Source organism: Mercenaria mercenaria, chromosome 17 (genome assembly GCF_021730395.1).
Source record: "Mercenaria mercenaria strain notata chromosome 17, MADL_Memer_1, whole genome shotgun sequence".
Taxonomy (NCBI): Eukaryota; Metazoa; Mollusca; class Bivalvia; order Venerida; family Veneridae; genus Mercenaria; species Mercenaria mercenaria.
In genome coordinates this window covers 45,660,998-45,686,318 of record NC_069377.1, presented here as the reverse complement: position 1 = coordinate 45,686,318, position 25,321 = coordinate 45,660,998, and the positions used below count along the sequence as shown (strand labels likewise).

At 34.4% G+C, this 25,321-nt stretch overlaps 1 protein-coding gene across 1 annotated transcript; it reads right to left on the bottom strand.

Moving 5' to 3' along the window:
• Positions 1–821: 821 nt before the first annotated feature.
• LOC123536038 (uncharacterized) lies at positions 822–22,848 on the bottom strand. Its single transcript, XM_045318819.2, has 6 exons — positions 22,691–22,848; positions 21,708–21,876; positions 7,893–8,026; positions 7,457–7,568; positions 6,658–6,788; positions 822–5,584 (listed from the first exon to the last, which is right to left on the bottom strand). The coding sequence occupies exons 1-6, from the start codon at positions 22,710–22,712 to the stop codon at positions 5,358–5,360; spliced, it is 795 nt and encodes a 264-aa protein (XP_045174754.2). The 5' UTR covers positions 22,713–22,848; the 3' UTR covers positions 822–5,357.
• Between the last annotated feature and the right edge of the window lie 2,473 nt (positions 22,849–25,321).

The window sequence follows — 25,321 nt, the reverse complement described above, 5'->3', positions numbered from 1 at the left end:
AAAGTGATACCTACGAAATTGTAAAAATCACTACGCATTTATTTCTTTTATTGTGATACTTCCTTATTCAAACAAGACAAATCTTCGAAACACCACATTACTGAAGACGTACCACAAGCATTTGCTAAATAACGAAATGAAAGTTTAATCAGTATTTGACAATACATCAGTATTTGACAATACAACATATAGGTTTGAATGTATAAAGAGTTAGATGTATTACTTAAGACTGTGTTCAAGGCAGAAGATGTTAAAATGAATCTTCATTTCATACACTGAAGCAAAGATATGGGACACCAAATATAACTGCTGAAATGAAAATGACACATATAATGCAGCAAATAAAGTTGTACCAGGAAGGCCAGATAAAAAGTTGGCCTACATTACGTTTTTATGTTTTGCTAGCATTTCTGTACGCCTTTACTAGTAGGGAAATATGTAGAGAATTGGCAACATCAAATGAATAGAAGATTATCTCTATTTATAAAAGTGATGAATAAAAATGAATCAAAGTAGATCAGTTCCAGTGAGCTTTATGAACTGATTAACATTAAACCTACGATTGACTACGAATAATCTCTTTTTTGTACAGTCTCATGGCGGGGATTCGTGCACACTTCACCTGATTTAACTCCTGAACTGATTGTTCAAAGGCGGTGGCCTGCTGTTCTCTTCGCATTTGTGTCAATAGTATCATGTTTACGTCCATAATAGTCTGAGTATGGTATTTCGTTTCGAAGAGGGGTTGAGTCGTTCTGTGAACATGGATATTACAATTGAATGTGTTTGAGTCCTAAATACAAGACATAAACGCAACCCACTCATATTTAATGCTTTATTTGATAGTTTTTTTTACAAATTTGTAAGAAAGAAACAGATTAAAAATTCATGTAAAATAGCGACTTTTCATCTTTGGACTACACCAACTCTAGACTTTTTACATGCAAGCAGAAACAAGAGGGCCATGATGGCCCTATATCGCTCACCTGAGTTAAGTTGCTTGCTTGAACAAATTTCTTTGCTAAAGCTTAAAAACAAGAAAGTAGGTCAGTAGGTCATATTCATGGTCACTGAAAGTCAGTTTAAAGATTGGTGTGTAAAACTGTATATGTCATCCAAATTTCAAGGCTGTATCTTAAAAAACAAGAAAGTAGGTCAGTAGGTCAAGGTCACAGTCGGGTGACCCCTTATCACTTGGGGTCATCCGGTAAATCTAGGAAATATGATCTGATAATTTTTGAAGTATTTTTCCTATATAACTCATATATCAAGTGACCCCTGGGGCGGGGCCTCTTTTCACCCCAGGTGCATAATTCGAACAATCTTGTTAGAGATCAACTAGGCAATGATACATACAAAATATCAAAGGCATTGGCTTTGAACTTTCAGACAAGAAGATTTTTAAAGTTTTCCCTATATAAGTATATGTAAAACTTGGGACCCCAGGGCAGGGCCTCTTGCACCCCAGGGGGGCATAATTTGAACAATTTTGGTAGTAGACCACTAGGCAATGCAACATACCAAATATCAAAAGCATAGGTCTTGCAGTTTCAGGCAAGAAACTTTTTAAAGTTTTTCCTATGTAAGTCTATGTAAAACTTGGGACCCCCTGGGTGGGCCTCTTTTCAACTCGGGGGCATAATTTGAATAATCTTGGTAGAGGACCACTAGGCAATGCAACATACCAAATATCTAAAGCCTATGCTTTGCAATTTCAGACAAGAAGATTTTTAACGTTTTTTTCCTATATATGTCTATGTAAAACTAGGGACCCCCGTGGCAGGGCCTCTTTTCACCCCAGGGTAATAATTTGAAAAATCTTGGTAGGGAACCACAAGGCAATGCTACATACTAAACATCAAAAGCCTAGGTCTTGTTGTTTCAGACAAGAAGATTTTTAAAGTTTTTTCCTATACAAGTTTATATAAACCATGTGACCCCCTTGGACGGGGCCATATTTCACCCTAGGGGGATCATTTGAACAATCTTGGTAGAGGCCTACTATATGGTGCTACATACCAAATATCAAAGCCCTAAGCCCTTTTGTTTTTGACAAGAAGATTTTCAAAGTTTTTCCCTATATAAGTCTATAGAAACAATGTGACCCCCAGGGCGGGGCCATATTATACTCTAGGGGAATCATTTGAACAATCTTGGTAGAGGCCCTCCAGGTGATGCTACATACTAAATATCAAAGCCCTAGGCCTTATGGTTTTGGACAAGAAGATTTTCAAAGTTGTTCCCTATATAAGTCTATATAAACCATGTGACCCCCGGTGTGAGCCATATTTGACCCTAGGGGTATAATTTGAACAATCTTGGTAGAGGCCCACTAGATGATGTTACATACCAAATATCAAAGCCCTAGGCCTTGTGGTTTTGGACAAGAAGATTTTTGAAGTTTTTCCCTTCGGTTGCCATGGCAACCAGAGTTCTGTATGGAATTCAATTATTTGAATAATTTTTAAAGAAGACCATCCAAGGATCATCCCTGTGAAGTTTCATCAAAACTGGCTTGGTGATTTAGGAGGAGATGTTGTTTAAAGTAAAGTGTGGACGGACGCCGGACGGTGAGCGATCACAATAGCTCACCGTGAGCCTTTGGCTCAGGTGAGCTTAAAAAGCAATAACATTTATTTTTTTATTTACATAATCAACATAACAAAGTTTTTTTTGAAAAAAAAATTACAATCATTAGCAATACTGTATACCCGTAACTTAAAAGTATATACAAAAATAACAATAAAATATGAATACAACAAAACAGGTCCAAAATGAAACGTACGCAAAATTCTTAAGAAAAAAGATCTACGCCCATTTTTCTGCTGAATCAGACTTAACTGGATTTAATATTAAATTTGTCATAACTTTGCTTATAATAAAAACTTACTGCTACCTTTTTATGGAAAAAACTGCTGATGAACAGAAAAGGCATATACAAACAAACTTTCATTATAAACTGCCCTAATTTCACGACAGCAATAACAGAGTGCAACGAAAATCTTTTAAGCATTTATTTTTGATCAGCTTTTCTACCTGGATTACGTCATCGTAGCTCCATACATTTTCAGAAGGAGCCATTGACTGACAGCTCAAACGACACGGCATCAGTAAATCTGTCCCATTTCCTATATTTGACTGTGAGGCGACTGCAATTTATCAACGCACCGCGAGCGTGAAGTAGTATTCTAACACGACCCGATTAATTTGTTTTTGACAAAGAAGTATCAAAGTTGTGCCTTCGAATGGTTTATAGTCTAATTTACCACGGTTCAGAGTTCAGATGCGTAGGAATTGAATCACGAGAGCGTTAGCCCAAGTGGTTAAATACTGAAGCATCTGAACGATGAACCGTGGTATATTGGACGATAAACCACAAGAAGGCCTTGATTGTTTTCATTCTGACATGCTCATTGACATATTTTAATAAATATTATGCTGGAATTCATTTGTCCGAGAAGTAATGTATCGGATGCCATATGCAATTTGACGTCATAATACTCTCTTACCGGTCCGCGCGTCAACCGTTGTTTATCGCAGAATATACAGAGCTTGATTTCCTTCTTTATTCAACTGGAAACCAAATCGAGCCATGTTAGAATTCTTAATTGACCACGTACGTTTGAGTATCGGCGTCAATTAGGAACAGCGCTTTTTTAAAACTACAAATCAGCCTGAACTTTGAACGAACCTCGTGTACAGCTCAGAAAAGAGTGGTGGGAGTAGCCCCAACAAATAGACCTATTTTCACATATTCATTTTCTTTCAAAACAGAGAAGTTGTAAAATTCAGACCGCCAGAACAGAAAAAAAAATCTAGATGCATTATGTAGGATCATATACATGAATTTATTTAGTAGATGAATGAAATTCAAAGTACGGGTATGCGTAGTTTTTATGTCATTTTTCCAATAATAAATCATTTTCACGGTGTTTTTAACTATAAAATGCATAACATACCTATTTAAACAAGTAATTTTAATTTTGCCGATCCTATTCTGTCGTTTATTTCACATGAACACCGAAAAAAATCTATCATTTCTTATATTTACATTATATTTCCTTTCCATTTGTAAACAAGATACTATTATAAATTGCACAGATTTTGTTGTATTTAACATTAAAATCAGCTTCCCGGCCATTCTGTTCTCCAGACTAGCGGAATAACTGGGACGTCATCTAAGGAACGTTCTCCTTGACTATACTACAGTACGCGGACATCGTAAAAATAGCGGCCCGTTATCACTAAGCAGAGATGATGTAACTTTCGCGCCTTTCCTTTCGCTGTTTATACGAAATGAACGTCAAAATGGAAAAGAATAGGGCGAATGTAAATATCACGCCGTGATTCAACGTATATTTTTTTCAGGAAAACTGTTTTAATTTTATATCTTTTGGAACTGGTATAAACAATGAAAAATATTATATAGTGCAGAAGAAGAAAAAAGAACAGTGAATGAACTTAACAAGATTATCCGATAATTGCTACATAAGAACTGTAAAGTATGTTATGAGTAATAAATAAGAAAGCATGAAATATAACAATGGACAAAACATGCGCTGGCAGAAGTCAGTCTACTAACCCTATAAGATGTGTCAAGAGGCTAGACAATTAACACTTGACGCTATTCTAATAATAACTGTTCACTTAACAACTACAAATTCAAATTCAACTTAATGTAAAAGACCTTACTTTCTGCACGTAACTGTTTTTGAAGTGTAGTAGAATTTAAAGTGTAATAACATACCTACAGCCTTTACAAATGCACTCTAATATATATGAAACGTCATTCTTAACTGGTATCAGTGCTTGACGAAAAACTTTTTTGACGTCAAGTTTACCTATCGTCAGTGTTTAACTTACATTCGGGTTGTAAAGTGTGTTTTTGAAATGATTGTGATTCTCAGGTAGGGTCGGTACTCGAAATTCGAACAAAGTTATTTGAGAAGGTTGAAGTTTGATATAAGCGTCGTTCTCGGGTCGTGTCTCTACTCGAAATTCAAATAACAAAGCTTGTTGAGTTTTGAAATACCCGTCTACTCGGGTGGAGTACTAAAAGATACATGTAGATCGACCTTTGACACACAGTCGCGCGAGGCATGATGACCTAGAATCATGGAGATCTTAGAGCTCCGATTCAACTGTAGCTTAAGACTCAAATTGTTACAAATGGACATTTTATACGGAAAGTATATACACGTACATGAATTGCACAATGAAAGAGTATATTCTTAAATAACATATCAAATAGTCAAATGACATTGAACACAATATGGCGGATAACTGACCGAGTAGATCGCTCGCAAAATGTTTTAAAAGAATACAATCCTTTTAGAATTCAATTTTCTTTCAGTTCCTTATTGAAAAAGTCTTAACAAGTACAAAAACAGGAGAAAGTACGGATTGGCACGCATTATGTTACTGCCATTTGATTTATTAACTGCAAGATTTTCTTCTGCAACTTCGGCATTGTGACTATCACTTGGAGAGTGGTCTGTCGAATGTTTTTCGTTTTTCTGTTTATCATCAGCACTGCTGCCACCGCTCTTTATGCCGAACATGTATTCAGGGACGATTTCTTCTTCTGCAAAAAGTGTTTACAAACGTTCAGACGTGTTAATACAATCCAAATCGTGCGCAGTTATTCATATCTACTTAGACAATAAGGTAATGTAATTAAGTCTGCATCTGTGAATCCCTATCTCGAGTATCATTTCCGGAAGTTGCTGCTAAATGACCGGTGTCAGAGAAAAACTATTTTAAAAAATCGAAATGAGAACTTAATGGATCATATAAGAAACAAGTAAATACGTTGAATTGGTATTTTCCCATCTAATATGAATCTGTAAGTTGAATGGCGCCAAGCTTGGCCTTCAGAAGTAAATTTGAACCTGGGCTCTTGCAACTGTAATATGAATTTTCATGAGACATTCATTCATTTCAAATTTAATAAATATCCGTCACTGTGCCTAAATGGACTAGACACGGCATCTAAAGCTTAAATGTTTGATCTTCAGTTGAGACCTTGACCTTGGTTGGGCATAATTGAATATTTGGTTCTATTTGTCGTCTTGATGAATGGAATATTCAGCTTAAGTTTCATAAATATCCTTTGAGGGGTTTAGAACATATGGACCGGACAGAAATCCAAAGCTTAACATTCGACCTTTAGTTGTGGCTAGACCGTGAGCCGGTGCAATCGGAAAACGAGTTCTACATCTCGACTAATTATCAAAGCTACATAAATGTCTTTTCAAATCTTGGAAGATATGGATCAAACGTTTAGTTGTGACATTGACCAAAAAGTAGTAAATACAAGGGCTCTTCAGATGAACAATTAATCTAAGTTTTATAAATGACAACCTAGGGAGCTAGAAAATAAAGACTAACATTTGACATCCAACTGTGACCTTGACATTGTTTCGGCACGAGTTCTTGACATCGTCTAGATGAAACGACTATTCAACCCAAAATGCATAAATATCCTCCAACAAATTTAGAATACGTGGACCGGAACGGCGCAAATAGATCATCGATTCTGCAAGTCATCTTGACTAGTTGGTACACGACATTTCTATGGCCAGCCAGTATGATATGGAACAATATGATTTTCAATCTGTTGGCGATATTAATGATACAAAATGCGTATTGCCATACCTTGTTTGCAGCTGTATGCTTTCAGAGGGTCATCCCTTGTAGAAAAGGCCAAATTGAAGAATTCAGCTGCTCTCTTCGAACAATATTCCGCCAGAGCGTTCTTTAAGCATCTTTCCAACTGTCTGTACGCCCTGGTAAAACCAAGCAATAAAACAAGCTTAAATTACTTTTGAAAATTAAAAGTAGCGTTTGTAGTTTGTATGAAATATTTCAACACTCACTTTAGATAAAAGGAACTATATATAAACCTTGTTTGGACATTAAGCTTGGTCTTGACTTTTGTACATTAAGTAGCATAAAAAAAAGTGGAAACTCCACAGGCCGCTCAACACGACAAAAAAGAAAATGTTGCAGGCTCGGTTTGTTTGAGCCTGTTCATGGACGGTAGTGGAAATGCATGCTACCGTCCACGCCCTCTAGTCCCGGGTTGAGCAGAACTCAACATTTACATATGCTAAAAGTACACGTTCGAAGGCATTGTTTTTCTCATAGGCCTCTGATCAAACATACAAGGTCGCACCAAGTGTCCTCCGCTACTTGTTATCTTATACGAAATAACTATTCAGCAGTATTGCGGAGAGTCTGTGGTCTTACCCAGGTAACAACGACCTTTGTGCCTGAAATAATAAATACTTCCCTACCAGTAAAGCTGGAATGCGATCATATTAAGATGTTGTTGGGACTTAAAAAACAAACGAAAAATGAAAAGAATAAGCGTCTTTAATTCAGTTGTCAGTGATATTTTTTGCATGGTCTTATAATATCCCATCCAATCTTATATCTCTAAACAAAAGTGTACCTGCAGTTGTCCTTAAATGCACTTATTTGTTGTACATTTGTTGACAAACACTGTTCGTAGGCTGACTGAAAACCAACATTAGTTCTGCATCGAGCATACTTCCCTTCAAAAGCTGAAATTAGTAACATATTTTGTGTAATTTATACAGATTACATTTGAAATTGCGTTTATTTGTATTGACCGCTGAGCATCGTAACGTGGCGACGTCAGCCTGGTTAGACAAGTGCTCTTGCACTTTGTGATACATTTTTACATTGAAAAATAACTTTCTATTTATTAAAAACATCTCTAAAGAACCACATTATGGGGAAAGAAGAGAAAAAAATGGAAATAGTTTGTGCGACTTGGAAATTGGTACTAATAGGCTGTTCTATTCAGCGGTATGAACATAGCTAATATATGTCAAGAAATGCAGAAAGACGTGTAAAATGCATACCATCTCTGTGTTTACATAAATAACTGAGGAACTGTTTAAGCCCATTCCAGTGTGCAATGATCTTTTCACAAAATGGAGAAACAGCATAAGTCACACATGTATCCATCTCCTCTACTGTAAGGCTTTCAGGCATGCTGTGGATATAAATAAAGTAAAGTAGAATGTTTGTTTATTTTAATGTCACCCCTACTTAAAGGACCAGCTATATTGGCTTATGAGACACCTACATACATTGAACAACATTACTTCCCAATTCCTACTTTTTAATGCCAGGCACCACGGTAACCATTATCTATTTAGCTCACGGCTCGCCAGTCGGTCTCTCTTCAGTAACAAGATCCACCTCTGACAATCAGAGCTCGAACCTTCTATCTCTCTTCCGATTATTTATCAATTAGGTCATCGCAGCTCGGATATAAGAAGACTATCATGATATCTTGTCATGTGAAGCTTTGTTATACATGTGTTTACATTAGTGTGAATGTTATACTGTCTTGTCTATTTGTGTTATTTTGTCTACTGACCATATTATCTTGTCAGACTCAGACAGACATGCCATTACGTTTACGAATCTTTTTTACAGATTTTATTACATACAGTATTTACTTGTTTAAATATTTGTTATTTTGCTACACTGTCCTGTCTACTGACCATATATATATCTAGAGGATAATCCTGACAAGTTTCAAGTCTGTACGTACTTCTACACCGAGTCTGGTCCTCCAGAGTGACCCGGGTATGGACACATATGAAAAACTTTACCGCTGAGGGATTTTTAAATGTTGTCAACCACGCCGAGGAGTCAAAATACAGGATGCCGTTTACGACTGAGGAAAATTTGATGGAAAACCGTCGATATCTTGCGTCTTGGTGATATCGGATTGCGTTATTGCAGTAATGAGTGTACTTTTTGAATTTACGGTTAATGTCAAATATTATCCCTTTTCCATTATAAAGATTTAATTAAAATAAACGTCATTTCATATAATTCATTAAACACAATTGTCGAGTAGTTTATTTAGCAAAGAAATTTAAAATATATGACATTTTTTAAATGCTAATTAAGAGGCTACTTGTAGTGTAGTAATACTGTTAAAAGATCAATAAGGTGAGAAAAAAAGAATTATCTGTTCTCAATGCAATAAGTCATGTCTTGTATAACAAATACAGTATGCCACATACACCGTTACGTCTATTGTTTATATTATTAACAGACGCGCAGTCAGTGCAAATTAAAAGATTGTACACAAATATTAACAGCAAGGCATCAAAGTAAGAAGGGAATCTGAAAACATTTTGAAGTATTACATAAATTATATAAACATGCATCCTGTCGCAATTAATTGTATTTTGGCATACTGCCGTCTAGAGAACCCCGAGCTGCTGTCATTGTAGGTTAAAGACCACCAATTATTTCCCCATATACGAAGGTAAAACATTTAACGTTGTCCTAGACAGATTTCTTAAAATCCAAACATGTACATCTCATTTCATGTTGACGATGAACTTCAGTGTTGTTATATTTTCTAGTCCTTTTGGACCATGGACACATTCGATACATGTGTAATAGTCTTAAGCTGGTGCTAGTGGGCATGAGGAATGTTGCAATTTCCATTACCTCTTATGAACAGACTCAATCAAACCGATCTGCTATTATTCTGCTTGGTTGCATTCTATGCTTCCAAGGGATCGACTTACACACATTTTATTAATAAGGGAATAGATAAGATATACGAGACCCGCAACTCTTGTCGGTATTGATTTTTTGCCTTGTGCGTTGTTGTAGTTGTTTTCCTTTACACTAAAATATCGATAAATCTGCAGGCGTAACTGGCATTTTTTCACGCTAAAACAGCGCATCCTGGTTAGAATTGTTGAAGTATGCAAATTAAAGCAGAGTATAACACATCTTTTATATATTTAAGCTACTGTAATTAATTGAATTTTAATAGGGAAAAAATATGGACTTTGCTAGATACCGACATTGTACCATTGTGCATTACAGCAGAATAATTTGTACAATTTTACGTGTTGTTTAATAGGGAATCAAACCTACCGATTTTCGTCGCGAAGTATATGCTGGGTTAAGTTGTAAGTTTCGTTGAATGTATAGGCCGAACATATAAAAATAAAAAATGCCACCTTTTAGTGGTAAAGGATATATATAAAACGTCACACAAAAACAATTCTTTTATTTTTTTATTCCTTTTCTGAAAGCCTTTTGTTTTTTTGTTGTTTTTTTTTTTTGCTGTGATGCGTAATGTTGTAAAATTATGTATTTATCGCCATGAAAATTTCAATTTTGACAATTACTGCATATTGACTGTAAGGTTTTTACGCCTGATGTTTTATGGACCCTTTATTGCACTGTTTACGAATACACCGGATGGAGACGAGATAAACACCCCAGGCTATGCTAAATACCCCCAAAATACGTCTGTACTAAGACATCAATTCTGCTAAATATATATACATTTTCTTATAGCTTAAACGATACAATAAATATTTATTATTTAAGAAATAATTTATAGCAAAAGAGTGCTTTAACACTTATTTATGCACGATGGGTGGTTATACGTCGGGCGTAATAATAGCACGAGGGCGCAGCCCGAGTGAAATTATTTGTACGACGTATTACCACCCGAGTGTATAAACAGTGTTAAAACACTCTTTTGCTATAAATTATTTCGATTCTAATATGCCCTTAATCTAAACAGTAGATAAAATATAGAAGCGCTCTTTCTTGGTCGCAATAAAAAGCTTTGACGAGCACATTAGAATAAATTATTTATCGGTAAATTAATAATAGCTTTTTAATGGACTTCTTTTACTTATTATACTTTTTTGCGTAACATTTGAGATCATAGGTTCAATGTAAACTAATGCAGAAAATTATAAAAGAAATCTAGGTGACCGTTAAGCAGTTTGTTTCAAAATAGTTTTGAACAGCTGAACAATACAACCTAAACTGAATTGAATACAAATATATTGTTTTGAAGTCAAAATTTCAGCAGAGTTATTGCAGACCATTCAGGACTTTTTAAGGATTTTCCCCTTACATTCCAGGACTACTTTTCATCTGTTTTCAAGGATTAATAATCGAGCGAAACAGTAAAAGATTCTACATTTAAATTATTTTCAGCCGACGAAACGCTTCCAACATGTCTTTCATTTTTAGCTCGACTGTTCGTAGAATAGGTAGAGATACTGGACTCACCCATGCTTCGGCGTCCGCGTCTGCCTCGGCGTACGCGTTGGCGTCCCGATTTGGTAAAGTTTTTTTATGTAAGTTGGTATCTCAGTAACCACTTTTGGGAATGGATTGAAACTTCACACACTTGATCACTGTCATGTTCTGACATGCAGTGCATAGGTTCCATAACTCTATTTTGCTTTTTTACAAAATTATGCCCCTTTTTCTTAGCTGTTTTTGGTTAAGTTTTTGTATGTAAGCTGTTTTTGGTTAAGTTTTTTTATGTAAGCAAGTGGGAATTGATTGAAACTTCGTACAATTGTCCATGCCCCTTTTTCGACATTAATATTCATTCAATTGACAAGACTGTTGAATAGTCGAGCGTTGCTGTCCTCCGACAGCTCTTGTTTTCTGTGTGATTGTACTACAGTCTCAGCCATGTTTCCAATTTTGATTTGTTTTAACACAATTTACACAACAATAAATGTCTATTAGCCTTCATGTTAATTTGACCGTGGTACAAATAATGTAAAGCCCGTCCGTTTAGCTTAGAAGGGAGAACGCAGTTCTCCGTCACGGACGATTTGATAAAGAACATTGTGTCTGGAATCAATCGTCCTCCACCTCTGATTCATGTGTTACTTGCGGAGAACGGATCTGTACTGGTACTGAATCCAAGAACACTGGTTAGGTTAACTGCCAGCCGTTACATAATTGAAATACTGTTGAAAAAAGGCGTTAAACCAAAAAAGAAACAAACAAATAATGTATTTCACCATTAAAAATTTACTGTCACCAGATTTACAAGTTTTCTTTTTTTTTTTTTTCATAGTTTCTTCAAGCATTTAAAGGGAATTCCCATAGTTTTTTATGCGCATCTTTGCCGACACTTTCTATGGAAAACTGAAGTGAAGTCAACATTTGTTGAAACATGTGACAGACAATCTTAAAAAAAGAGGAATCTTGAATGAAATAACATTTTTGTTAAGTTTTATCAGTAATCAAATGTTGATACTGGTTTATGTTGTATTGACAAGTATCCTGCCTGACAGGTATCTTGTGGTTGTGTTTTCACATCGCATTTTAGCACAAAGACAGTTGTTCATATAATGTAAGACTTAGTACTGATAAGACAATATCACCTTTCAGATTATTTAGTATTCAATTATAGAAAGAATTAAGAATTTTTAAAACTTTTTTTTAACTTCTAGCAGATATACATGTAATCAATATGGTCATGTTCGCGCCATTTTTCGTCCGAACAGGTGTTGTATTCAAGCGGTCTTAACATAAAATCTAGCCTGGTGACCCATACATTTTTAGCCATTTTTATGCTCACAATACAATTATTTATACACAAGAAAAACAGGAAAAAATTCTATAAAACAGTTTTTTCAAAATTTAAAAAAATATTCTTCACTATGGGTATTTTTCATCGAAAAAAGTTAACAAAAGTGAATATGAAACAAGATTTTTTTTTATTTGTACCAATTATTGTAAGGATATAGTATTACAAATATGAATATGATATCAAGTAAGTATATAATAAAATCTGTAAAAAGAATAAACCTTATTGTGCTGTCTTAATGTATATTTTGGTTGGTATTTATAAAAAAGCAGAACATTATGAAAATGTTGAAAAATCGCTGGCAGTTTCAGCAACGGTGGGTGTGTTTAAAATTATTTTTCACAAAAACAAGCCTGGTGACCCATTGTTTTTATTTGTTCATTGTTTTCAGCACAAATTTTCCTATCATATATGTGAATTTGAAAAAAATCTATGAAAGAAAAATAAAACTATAGGAATTCTCTTTAATAAAAATTACAAAACTTCACAGAAATTAAGCATTTTCAAGGGCTTTTAAGCATTTTTAAGAGTCAGGAATAAAATCAAGTACCTTCCAGGACATTTTTACTTGTTTCAGGACGTTTTAAGTCTGTATGCATCCTGTTTCACACTTTAAAAGTTGATGAAAATGGCTTTATACTGTATAGTATCGGTGAGATATTTTGAAGATAAGTCGTCAAGAGCAATACAATGCAAACAGTCTTCTTTTCTTGTCTCTTTTGACTAATATAAGGGCATTTAACTAAGTCCACCCCTACCTTTTGATAGGTCTTGATTTCAGACTTACGTACATTTGAATGCATTGTTGTGTGAGTGTGTTTATGTATATATATCAGTAGTTATTTAGACAACAATTTGCTTTGATGTTGACATATTATTCATTCCGAAGCTAATAAGAACGACGGATTTCTTAATCAAACACCTATCCTGACATGTAAGAACAATATTAAGCCATTCTAGACAAAAATGTACACTGTTACCTATATAATAGGCTAAAGCATTTTCATAAATCTAAATATCGCTCGGTGTTTGGCATAATAAGCCCGCCCGCTTAGCTCAGTAGGTAGAGCGTTGGTCGCGTTGGTCTACAGAACGCGGGGTCGTGAGTTCGATTCCCGGGCGGGGCGTATGTTCTCCGTGACTATTTGATAAACGACAATGTGTCTGAAATCATTAGTCCTCCACCACTGATTCATGTGGGGAAGTTGGCAGTTACTTGCGGAGAACAGGTTTGTACTGGTACAGAATCCAGGAACACTGTTTAGGTTAACTGCCCGCCGTTACATGACTGAAAGCTGTTGAGAAACGGCGTTAAACCCAAAACAAACAAACAAACATCAAAAATTAATTCCCGTACACTTAATATATATATATATATAATAATATACACTAGCTGAAATACCTTGTCACAAAGGCCATTATCCTAATTCTTGTATATGTTAGAGGCGACCAAACAATTCCCAACAGACCTTTATTAAAACATTCCGACGAATACTGACTTCCATTTTGCGGAGACCTGTCAGAGATTATTAGAAATACAACCTAGACTGATTATCACTGTTTTACAGATGCACTCGGCAATGAAAATTAAGTAAATTTATGTTCTCTTTTGAAATAAATTATTTTAATTTTGGTGGGTATCGTCTTGCCTAACATAACGCCTCACTGCTAATCCGCACCTACATTTGTATTTATAGTCGTATAAGTTCAAATACTAGTCTGACAAGTTTTAATCCCTCGGGTTTTTCATGGGCAAATTTAGTGCAGTGACAAGTACATTCTTCATCGGAAATCCGTAGAGGACAGATCGTTTACAAAAATTCATAGCAGAAGAATACGGCGGAAAACTGCAGTGCTACTGTTTTGAGAATTCACAATTTAGATGAGTATACATTATATATTTTCTTTAGACGTCTGCGCTTATTATTTTGATTGATGAATTTTCTGTTTACACGGCATTTGTATATATCCTCTGGAAAGGAATGGAGACACGTGTTTTGTCGTACAGTCAACAATATATTAGTTAGTTTTGGTATTATTCAATCACTGACCGGATCAGTCTGAAGTGAATTTTAGTTTAAAAAATAAAAATAAACTGGTATAGTGAGCTGACAAACACTCACAGGTAAAACATGGGCGTGGTCGAGCGTTTTTGGTTGCATGTGCATGCGCTTGAAAAATGCAGTACGTTAGTTACTATACATTATTCTCAGTCTTAATTATTTATGGACTTAAATCATATGTTCAATATGCAAGTACTGGTTCCGCCCGAGGTGTATTGAGGTTTATGCATTTCTACCGTACATTGTCTAGAATACTCGTGTTACGGAAATATTTTGTAACATGAATCAAAGAATTTTTCTTTGTAGCCTAATATATTTTTTTTTTAAAAAATTACAAACTATTACGCCATAAAATAAAAGAAATATACAAATGTTTTTTTGTTTTAATAATTGTCAAAATTAAATTTAAATACCTTGCTTCAAATGATAAAAAAAACAACATGTTGCATATTCTAGTTACAGCCAAACAGATCCGATGAGAAAGGGGCGACATACAATTAATTGGTTCTATGCCGTTTTCAACAGTATTTCAGTTTTGCAATGGCGGTCAGATGGTTGAAGTGATTGTAGAGACTGCATAGAGGAAAATTGGTATGTAATAAGGTAATGTAAGCTTACGTTTGTTTGTTTTTTTTTTTCATGGAAAGAAATAAGCCATTTAACGCGATTAGCTTTACCAGCAAGAGAGCGTTCCAGTTGGGTTCGTACCATGGCATGAAACATTAACGGCTGACAAGAAAGATACGTGTATATTGGATGTTTTCATAATGTAACATTTTGGTTAGCTGCTGTTTGTTTCGAAAGAAATATAAAATATATTTTCAATTTTATACATCAGCAGTGCAACCTGGATCTCAACTCTTGTAATGTATAATAGTAAATGATAAGTGATACTTATGAAAATTAATAACAGACTGTCACAGTTCTAAGTCGTAAAAACATTTTTTCTAAAGCACGAAAACGACATGATTAAATCAAATAATTCACGGATTTATACATAATTATATTATTAATTTATTGTAATGAAATTACAAAGCTCTTTCAGAATTGTAAAAAATATAATGCGGACATGTTCGAAGTAAGGTAAAATGTGCTTTTCATACTTGAGTCTGGTTACTGTTTCTGAAAGTATTTTACCTTAAAAAAAAGAAATCCATCAAAACAACGAAACTTATGGAGAACGTTGCTATATACAAATAAAAACACAAACATTCTGAGCTAAATGGAATAAGCCACACTACTTGGGAGTGCGACGAGTGATTTCCCATGAACCAATTTAATCGAACCGAATCTGCTAATACTTTGCATGGTTGCGTTCTGCAAAAGATTATCATATACAAGGACTTATATAAATTAAAATTAAAATTAATACAGATTATTGTTATATTTTGAACAATATTCAGCTATAAATGTATTTCTTAATGACTAAAATATGGATTTGGGTTATCAATTTTGTTACACGCTAATGAAATGCATACACATTAATTTTAGACGCAGTTCTAGCCTGTACGCTTTGATGCGGATAATCCATTACGTCAGCAACTGTAACACCAGCATTAACACGGTCAATCTCTGGTATAAGGGGCTGCAGAAAACTAATGTCGTCAACCGACTATTCTCCTAATGACTTTAAACAGTTTAGCTGTAAGAGCGGCGTGACATGGTTGGGTTCGACAGCTATTGGGGTAGTCTGGCATCTTGTGTTGAAAGGTAACTGCTGTACCTGGTTAATTTTATTAGATCCGATTTATCTAGGTCTATTGCATGCATTACTTAACTGCCTGCATGTAAAAGAATAAGTTATAAAAATGCATTGACATGAAAAATGAAATAATCAAGAAATATCGAAAATAGGTGTAAAACAGAATTGAATCAATTATGAGAATAATGTTGATAATAATAATAATTATGATAACAATAATGATATGAATAATAATTTCGATAATATGAATGCAAAGAAGACGTCACAGGAAACTGTTCAAGCATATTCTGTTTATGACGTAACAAGTTAGTGGCAGTAAGACTCTTCTAGTTGAAAGTCTTAAGGCTATTGGTTTCCTATCCGTCCGTCCGTCCGTTCGTCTAATGTTCGTTCAAAATAAATAGATAATACATTTGACTGAAGCCTCAGCAAAAGATTTCATGATGACCCTGGCTTATAGTAATCGAACTATTGGATAATATGTACATATGTGCATGCACCTGAAAGACATTGTAACGTTAAAAGATATACAATATGTAAAATATGCAGCGAGTTTCATAGATTTTGATACATCTTAAAAATTAAGGTCATAGCAAAAGGTATTTTCTAGCTCTAGACTTTAACTGTTTGTCAATGAGCTGCTGTACCTATTGAGTAAAAGTGTATTCACTGCATATCTCGTTTTGGCGAATTTTATTTTCATAAAATGTTGAGTGGCCCTCAACACACGTAATGTGCATTTCGGTATGGCATATTGTAAATCTTATTAGTATTAAAATCTAAAATGCATTACATTCGTTGAAATCTATAGTTATCATCTTATATCATAGAAATCGGTGTGAGCATCTTTGTCTCGTTTCTCATTAGTGCGAAGTACTAGAACCTACAATTTCCTATTAGCTCTGGTATGTTCTGCGCTTATTTTCATAGTTTTCTGCACCTTCGCGCTGCTATGTTGCTTCCAGGCATTTTAGCTGGAGCTTTGTCTTTCATATTTTCACATCATTTTCATATATACCATGCTATATATTTACAATATGCCATAATTTTCATTTCAAAATTTACAATAAAGTCACAGCCTTATCCCACATAATCTTGTTTTGTTTTTGCTATATTGCTTGGTACATTCACCTTTGTCTTAGAACCGATGAACTCCCTTATGCAGTCAGACCCGTACTGTAGACAGCCTCCAAAAACATATAACTTGCTTTCTATGGTCACACGTCACCTGTCTTGAAAAAAATATGTTTTCACAAATACCAGCATTTTCAGTCCCCAAGGGAGGTTCTGCAGCCGGTTTTTGACTGTATATATTATAAATACCCTAGCACCCACCAATAAATTAAACGTAGGTATAAACAATGCATGCTACAAATAATTCCAGGACCTTTCTTTAAAGCGATACAAACAGTCAGAATCGATGTTTTTACATCAAATTTTCCTCTGTCGTGAACAAGCACCCTGTATTTCGACTCTTCGGCGTGGTGGACTTTTACAATTTAATTTTTGATAAAAGTGTTTAAAATAAACGAATTTTGTATGATAGAAAATTTGATTTTATTTACTGCTGTAGGGTAACTAAAAGAAAATATCTAAAGAATATATCCTTAAAATGGAGGAAATGAAAACTAGAAATTTCAAACCTAAAGCCATGATTTTTGGAAAATGTTTAAAAAAAGGCAACAGATGAAGGTGAAAATATAAGCATTGACGATTTTATGCTCATTTTAAAGAGTTTACATCAGAATTTAAAATTGAAGATGACATAGTGTGTCCAGATTTTTTTTTAATGATTTTGATTCACAACATTCGTCAAGTTATTAAATTATTAGGCAGCGATAAAGCATGTTCTTTAGATACTATTTTTACGAGTACTTTAAAGAAGGTATATATGTACTTGTTAAGCCACTAGAAATTGTACCTAATTATATTCTTGATAAACAGTGTTTTCCATAGTCTTTGTCAAAAGGTGTTTGAGAAATGGTCTTTAGTAAATGATGTTATTACCGACGCACTGTTTGGTTTTAAGGCAAACTACAGTACCATTGATGCTATATTTCTGCTAAATTTTGTTTTTTTTTTATAGAAAAGCAACTTAGACATAGATCCAAGCTTTACTATTGTTTTATTGATCTCAAAATAATATGTTTAGATACCATATTTATAGAAATGGTTTTTGGTTCAAACTCATTAGAAATGGAGTTAATGGTATATTGTTTAATGTTATACGTTCACTTTATAATGAAGTTAAACTATGTGGGGCCTCCGTGGCCGAGTGGTTAGAGTCGTTGACTTCAAACCATTTGCCCCTCATCGATGTGGGTTCGAAACCTCATTTGAGGCGTAGAATTCTTCACGTGAGGAAGCCATCCAGCTGGCTTACGGAAGGTCGGTGGGTCTACCCAGGTGCCCGCTCGTGATGAAATTATGTACGTCGGGGCACCAGGGGTCTTCCTCCACCATTAAAGCTGGAAAGTCGCCATATGACCTAAAATTGTGTCGGTGCGACGTTAAACCCAACAAAATAAAATAAATAAACTATGTGTTAAACATTTAAATGACCTATCTGATGTATTCAATTGTGATATAGGATTGTTACAAGGGGAGATAATGTCCCCTTTGTTATTTTCTTTGTTCATTAATGACATCGAACTATATTCAAGTTAAAACAAAATCAAAGTGTATACATGTATCACTTTAGAACAACTCTCAATTTATTTATTACTTTTTGCTGATGATGCAGTTATTTTATCAGAAACAGCAGAAGGCGGATAATTAAGAAGCATATTGTGATGAATAGAAGCTTAGAGTTAATATAACAAAAACGTAGATAATGATATTTAAAAAAGGTGGAGATTACGGTGACACTAGAAATGTTTTTAAATATGATGGGGAAGATATTGAAATTGTTAGAACTTTAATTATCTCAGTATTGTTTTTTCTAGTGGCGGGTCATTTATGAATGCCACAAAAACATTGTCAGGAAAAGCATTAAAGCGATGAGCTCACTATTTTCAGTCACAAGATCATTAGAAATACCTACCAAAATAATGTTTAATCTATTTGATATCAATGTAGCATCCATTCTTAACTATTCGAGTGAAGTATGGGGTTTTACAAAAACTGAACAGTTACAAAGGGTACACAGAAATTTTTCAAAATGGTTACTCAATGTAAAAATGTCAACATGCAACGCTGCGTTTTTTTGGTGAAACCGGCAAAGTCCCATTGCTTGTAATTAGACAAAAAAGAATAGTTAAATATTATTTGAAATTACTCATTGTTTGTTAACAACTGTGTTTAGCTCACTTAGATATGATACTGATAGAGATAAGTGGTCAACTGGGCTTCAAAAGTAAAACATTTATTACAAGAATCAGGTTTTAATGATGTATGTTTATTTCAATATTACGTACAAGATTATGTGATCTGTACATCAGCAACTGTAAACAAGACCTGCATAACAAAATTAATCTACTCTTTGTTTGTTTAAAGAACTTAAGATGACATTTGGAAGATCTGAATATCTAAATAAAATGAACTGTGTTAAACTGCGAAATAGTATTGACAAATTAAGAATGTCCTCTCATCATTTAAACATTGAAACTGGTATACATAGAATATACTGAGATCTGAAAGAAAATGTACTTTATGTGAAGACAACGATTTGGAAGATGAATATCACTTTGTACAAATATGCCCAATTTATTCTGAGTTAAGAAAAAGCTATTTACCACGTTACTATTACAATCATCCAAGTATGCTTAAATTCATAGAACTTTTAAACAGATCTAATTTTAAAATTTTAAATCGATTGGCTATATTTTGTAATAAATCGTTTAAAATGAGAAATGATAATTTATTTGTATGATTGAAAACGATTTGTATTTAAACATATTACACTGTACTGTGTGTCTATGAAATATTTAGTACGAATTCATAAATTTGATCGCTTAGTCCATGTATATTTGCAATTATTTTTATCATTGATGTATGTATATATTTTCATTCTCACTGTACGTATATGTAAATAGTTTATTACTGCATGCTGTATATAGCTATGATGACGAGGAACTTCTTACGTTCAAGTCATATTATTATGAATAAAGTTCTGTTCTTTTCTGTTCTGGTAAGGTTCATCATACGTGACCATACCCATGTCACTTTGGAGGGCCAGTCCGTCGGTGTAGAAGTACAGACATGCTTGAATCTTGTCAGGATTATCCCAAGATGGTTGATTGTTTGCCGTGAAAGGTAAAAGTGTTCAAATTTATTGTATACACTTTGAATTGGGCCGTTGAATTCAAATTTCGCTTCATTTTCGAACACGTCCGATATAAACAGTTGGATTCTTCTTTATTTCACAAAAATAGCAATCAGGATTAATGCATTTATGCATTTACACGTGTGTATGCACTAGAATACCTTAATGGCAAGTCGAAATGAAAAATAAGAGCTCAAAAACCTAACAACACTACTCGGCTTTATTAATTTTGTAACTCTGTGGTAGACACATCACTCGGCGCGGAAGATAATAAGATCAGAAATGAGTGTTTATTGATTTTCTAAAATCTTTGAGCTTCGGCAACCGCAACTGAACGGGACTCTTCCATCAAAACTCGTATAAATTTATGCAAATTCCTAGTCAACATTGGTAAACATTCAGCATGTATACAGTTCAATGCAGTTCGCGAAAAGAAGTCGTTCAATGATCATTTTCATTTTAAACTCTGGCGGCCCCAAAATCCAGTCAATCAAAACCTTGAAAAACATATCAGGATGCTACATGCAACGTTTGGTGTAATTCTAACCACTAGTATACATATAGTTTCCAATTAAATTGTTTAGGTAGAAATAAGGATGCCAGACGACGGGCGGCTGATGCAGGGCCATCCACCATGTACAAACAGCTCATCCTTAACCCTTGGTTTATGTGAGCTATTAATTTGAGTAGAATTTTCAGTATGATGACTTTGCACATTAATCAAATGATTAAACAAATGTCTTAAGCTGTAATGACTTGAAGAACACGCAGCCGAACGTTTTCTGCCTGGTGAACGTTCATTTATTAAGATTGTTTGCGTCTTAAAACTTACTCGATTACAATGCAAAGAATCAGCCAACTTTTGTGATGTGCAAAGATAATACGTTGCGATGTAAATGTACCTCACCATGGTCACATTATCTCAATAAAAGAAACCTTTGCACAAAAGGACATAAAATCCAAAAACACTTGCAATATTCTGTCAGGAACTATAACTGTCCATCTCGTCTGACGCAGAATGCATTGGATACATTCAAAATTAGAGTGAAATTTGTTCTACAATTCTTAAAGAGAACCAAATATTTTTGTCAAAACGTTTTTTTTCCCCCTAATTGTTAAGGGGCAAACTTGAACTCACGTTGTAGTTGAACATACCCCATACCGACATTGTGAAATGAAGCTATGAATTATGAAAAGCTTTGACACTAAAGTTTTAAAATGTTTTAAAACATGAAACACACTTACATGCATATTTCGTCTATAAGTGAGACATCCTTCAGAAAAGAGGAGTGTCCAAGACTGAAATCTCGCACTACCCTCCATTGGTTCAAACATGACATGTAGAGGTCATACTCATTCTTCTGGTTACATTGATATGTCCTCGATGTAACAACTGCGTAACACGCGTGAATAACTGTTCAAAATAAAATGATATTTCTTTAAGATTTAAGTTTTGTCAAATAAATGCCAAATCAACAAAAATAAACATGCCCGAGTCGGGAATGGAACCGGGCCGCCACGGAGGCGTTCTTGACCAATACTGAGGAATACGTACTTGATGATTATTAAATATAAAGCTTTATAATTAAGGCATTTCAATTTTGAATTGAAAAAAAATAGTAAAAACAACCAATTCTTATGTGTTTAACATATAATCTGTCAGTTATTACGTTTCAAAGCCTTCTTAAGTAATTTAACAACAAATGTCTGATATCTAAAATTTTCTCTTTTATTTTTTTGTTTTTGTTTTTGTCGTACAATCTGGAGGTCAGTGCCTTTAAGCCCTGTAACGTCATGTCAAAGAAAGCGTATATCAAAGAAAACTTTGTTGGAGGCATAAAAAAGAAGTCCTAGCGAAGCAAAAAACAAAATAAAACCGTGATTATTTTTGTACTGGTGTAGAAAATATGATCTAAATGATCTCGGCAGTGGCAAGTTCCCAGTTTCTGAAATTTTGGTGTTTTTTTTTTTATTAAAATGATATAAAAAGTTTAACATATTTTTCGTTGAACTAGATCTAGATACAAAACTGCGTTACACGAATTACATTTTCTTAGCTATAGAAACTTTATTACGCTTAAAATACAAAATAGTCTGTGTATACTCGAAAAAATAAAAAAAAAATACTTAAAATTTCTTTCTAAATTCTGTCACTTTCCACGTCAGAGATTATTTTGTGTCATCTAACATACCAAAATAATGAATTATAAAAGAACTTATATACTTACTGATTAGTACAGAAATAAACATGATGAAATAAAAATAATGTCCATGTTCACCAATAATCTGCTATATAAAGATTGTAAACTTTCGCGCCGCTTGTGTCACTTTGTTTACCCACTTCTTAAAAAATGTTGACACTTCGGTACACTACGAGTACAGAAGGACATGCTCTTCAAAATAAATAAAAATCGGATTTTTCTTAAAGTGATAATATCCTGTTATCTTGTTTGCTTTGTGAATTTAGACATAAATGTGAGCCGTGCTAAAGTAAAAGTAAAGTAAAGTAAAAACTACCGTCTGATAAAATGACGTCAAGGCATGTAGACAGCTATACATTGTATCTGGTAAAAAAACATGAATTGTACCTGGACGAGTGACAAAGATGTATTTGTAAGGGAGCAATTAAGACTATGTTTCCAAAAAAGTTTGGTTTTATCATATGGCAACCGGTCACGAAAGGTAATATAAAGACAATTTTTGCATATATTAACCATTGACAATTTAACTATACAATTGTAAGACTCTCATCACGTCATATGTTGACTCTCTTGACCTTGTTTCTTTAAGTTAGTGTCCGATTTAAGACCAAATCGAGTGCATACTCTCACTCTCTCCGCCACCCCCCCCCCCCCCTGCGCCCCCACCCCACAATCTCCACACACAGATACAACACTAAAATATTCTTGCAGCTCAAGACTATATTGCACTGTTATACAGTCACAGGGCGTATAGAGCTAGCGGAGGTTCACAGAACATTTGCAGAACTTTTGATTTAAATGATATAAAATAGACAATTAAATAGACTGCACCAAACACACGCAAAATGAAAAAAAAACGTCTGTCAGTATAGAGGAGTAAGAAAAATGTACTTTGTCGGTTTGAATCCTGAACAAAGCGTGTTATTCTCGACATGTTCTAAACCTAGATCTAAAAAAAGAGTAGGACAGTTGTAAGCTATTTGCATGTGTAATTTGAGAACATGTTGATACTGATAAAAAATCATATGATTCATAACCACCTTATGGAAACAAGAGCTGTTCATAAGATATCGCACCCGACTATGCGACAGCTTCTAAATCAAACAAATGCAATAACTTGGCAAGACTTAAGTAAGAGTTCTTTTATTACAATTTCTAACACATCAAAATTTCATTATAACTATGATGGATGACAACTGGCTCGCCAAATTTTCAACCGAATTTTCTAAGTCAAATAAGGATCATAATTTAAACCAATTCTCTAGATTTCTCTAACGTTTAATGAGTAAGATCTCTAGTGTAAAGTTTTTATCCCATATAAATACCTGCTACAGTTAGTTGCACTCAAAACTTTAACCAAAGTTTCTAAATATAATAAGGTTCATAATCAAACAAGAATCATTTAACTTGGTTACTTCAAATGATTTGTTGAATGGAAAGCATGTTTGTAGGGCCTACTGAGAAACAGCTTGATGGTCAGTTGCACACAAAAAAATCAAAACGAATTTTCTCAGTCGAAAAAGGATCAAAATTTGTTTTTAATTCAACCAAGAATGATCAACATTGGTTACTTTAGAAAGTTTGACGATATAGGATATAAAGTTTCACTCCAGTACATATAGTCGTTACAGAGATGTAGCTTAATAGTTGTACGCAAAAAAATGAGGCCCATTTTTCTGAGTCAAAAAAGAGCTATTTGTATGAAATTCAAACAAGAGTTATCTAACATCGTTATTTCTTGCACACCGGACTGGCGTTTCCGGTGATTTTACCCATGCCGGTATATAAGATTCTTTCACTGGTTGTAGGTGCAGATGGGAATTTTCGGTCTCGAGGGTAACTGTTTAGGCGGTTACGAGGCTCCAGCCGAGTGACCGCGTAAACAGTAACCCGAGAGCCGGATATTCACATCTGCATCTACAACAAGTGATAGAATCTTTTTCTTGCATGCCATATTCAACAAAGGAGAGTAAAAAATAAATTCAAGCAAATGATTTTCTTATAGTACTTTTTTCTTATAGTCGCGTATTAACAAAGCGCGGGAACTTTACGTCAGTAAACAGGAAGTACGACATGACGTTACAGAGACGAAAACAACGTAATAGTTCCGGTTTTGTTTTATCATCCTCAATGAAACGTTATGTTATTTCCTTAAAATAACGTTTTTTGAATCGAGAAATATGTCATAAGGAACGAAGTGGAACTATCAAGGTATTTAATTTTTATCCCGTTTTACGAAAAACATTATTATTATTACACACATCTTCTGTACATATGTAGTTCGTTATACGTCATTTACAACACGAGAGTCATCTTACACCCCGGGGTGTAAGATGGAGTTTTCCAGCACCGGTGAAATCACAGAAATCCCCGTCTTGTATGCAAGAAAAACCCATCTGGCACCCCCATGCCAGATGACTCTCGTGCTTTTAATGACAACTAGTGGTTCATGTACTTATAATATATTGTTTATGTAAAAATACGAAAAAAGCAGGTACCATGATAGTTTCTCTCCGTTCCTTATAATATATTTCTTGATTCAAAATACGTTAGTTCACCATAAGAACATAACGTTACGCTACAGAAGATAAAACTAAAGTGGAACTTTGTTATTGTGCGTAACGCAAAACATCATGACGTCACTTCTGCTTACGGACG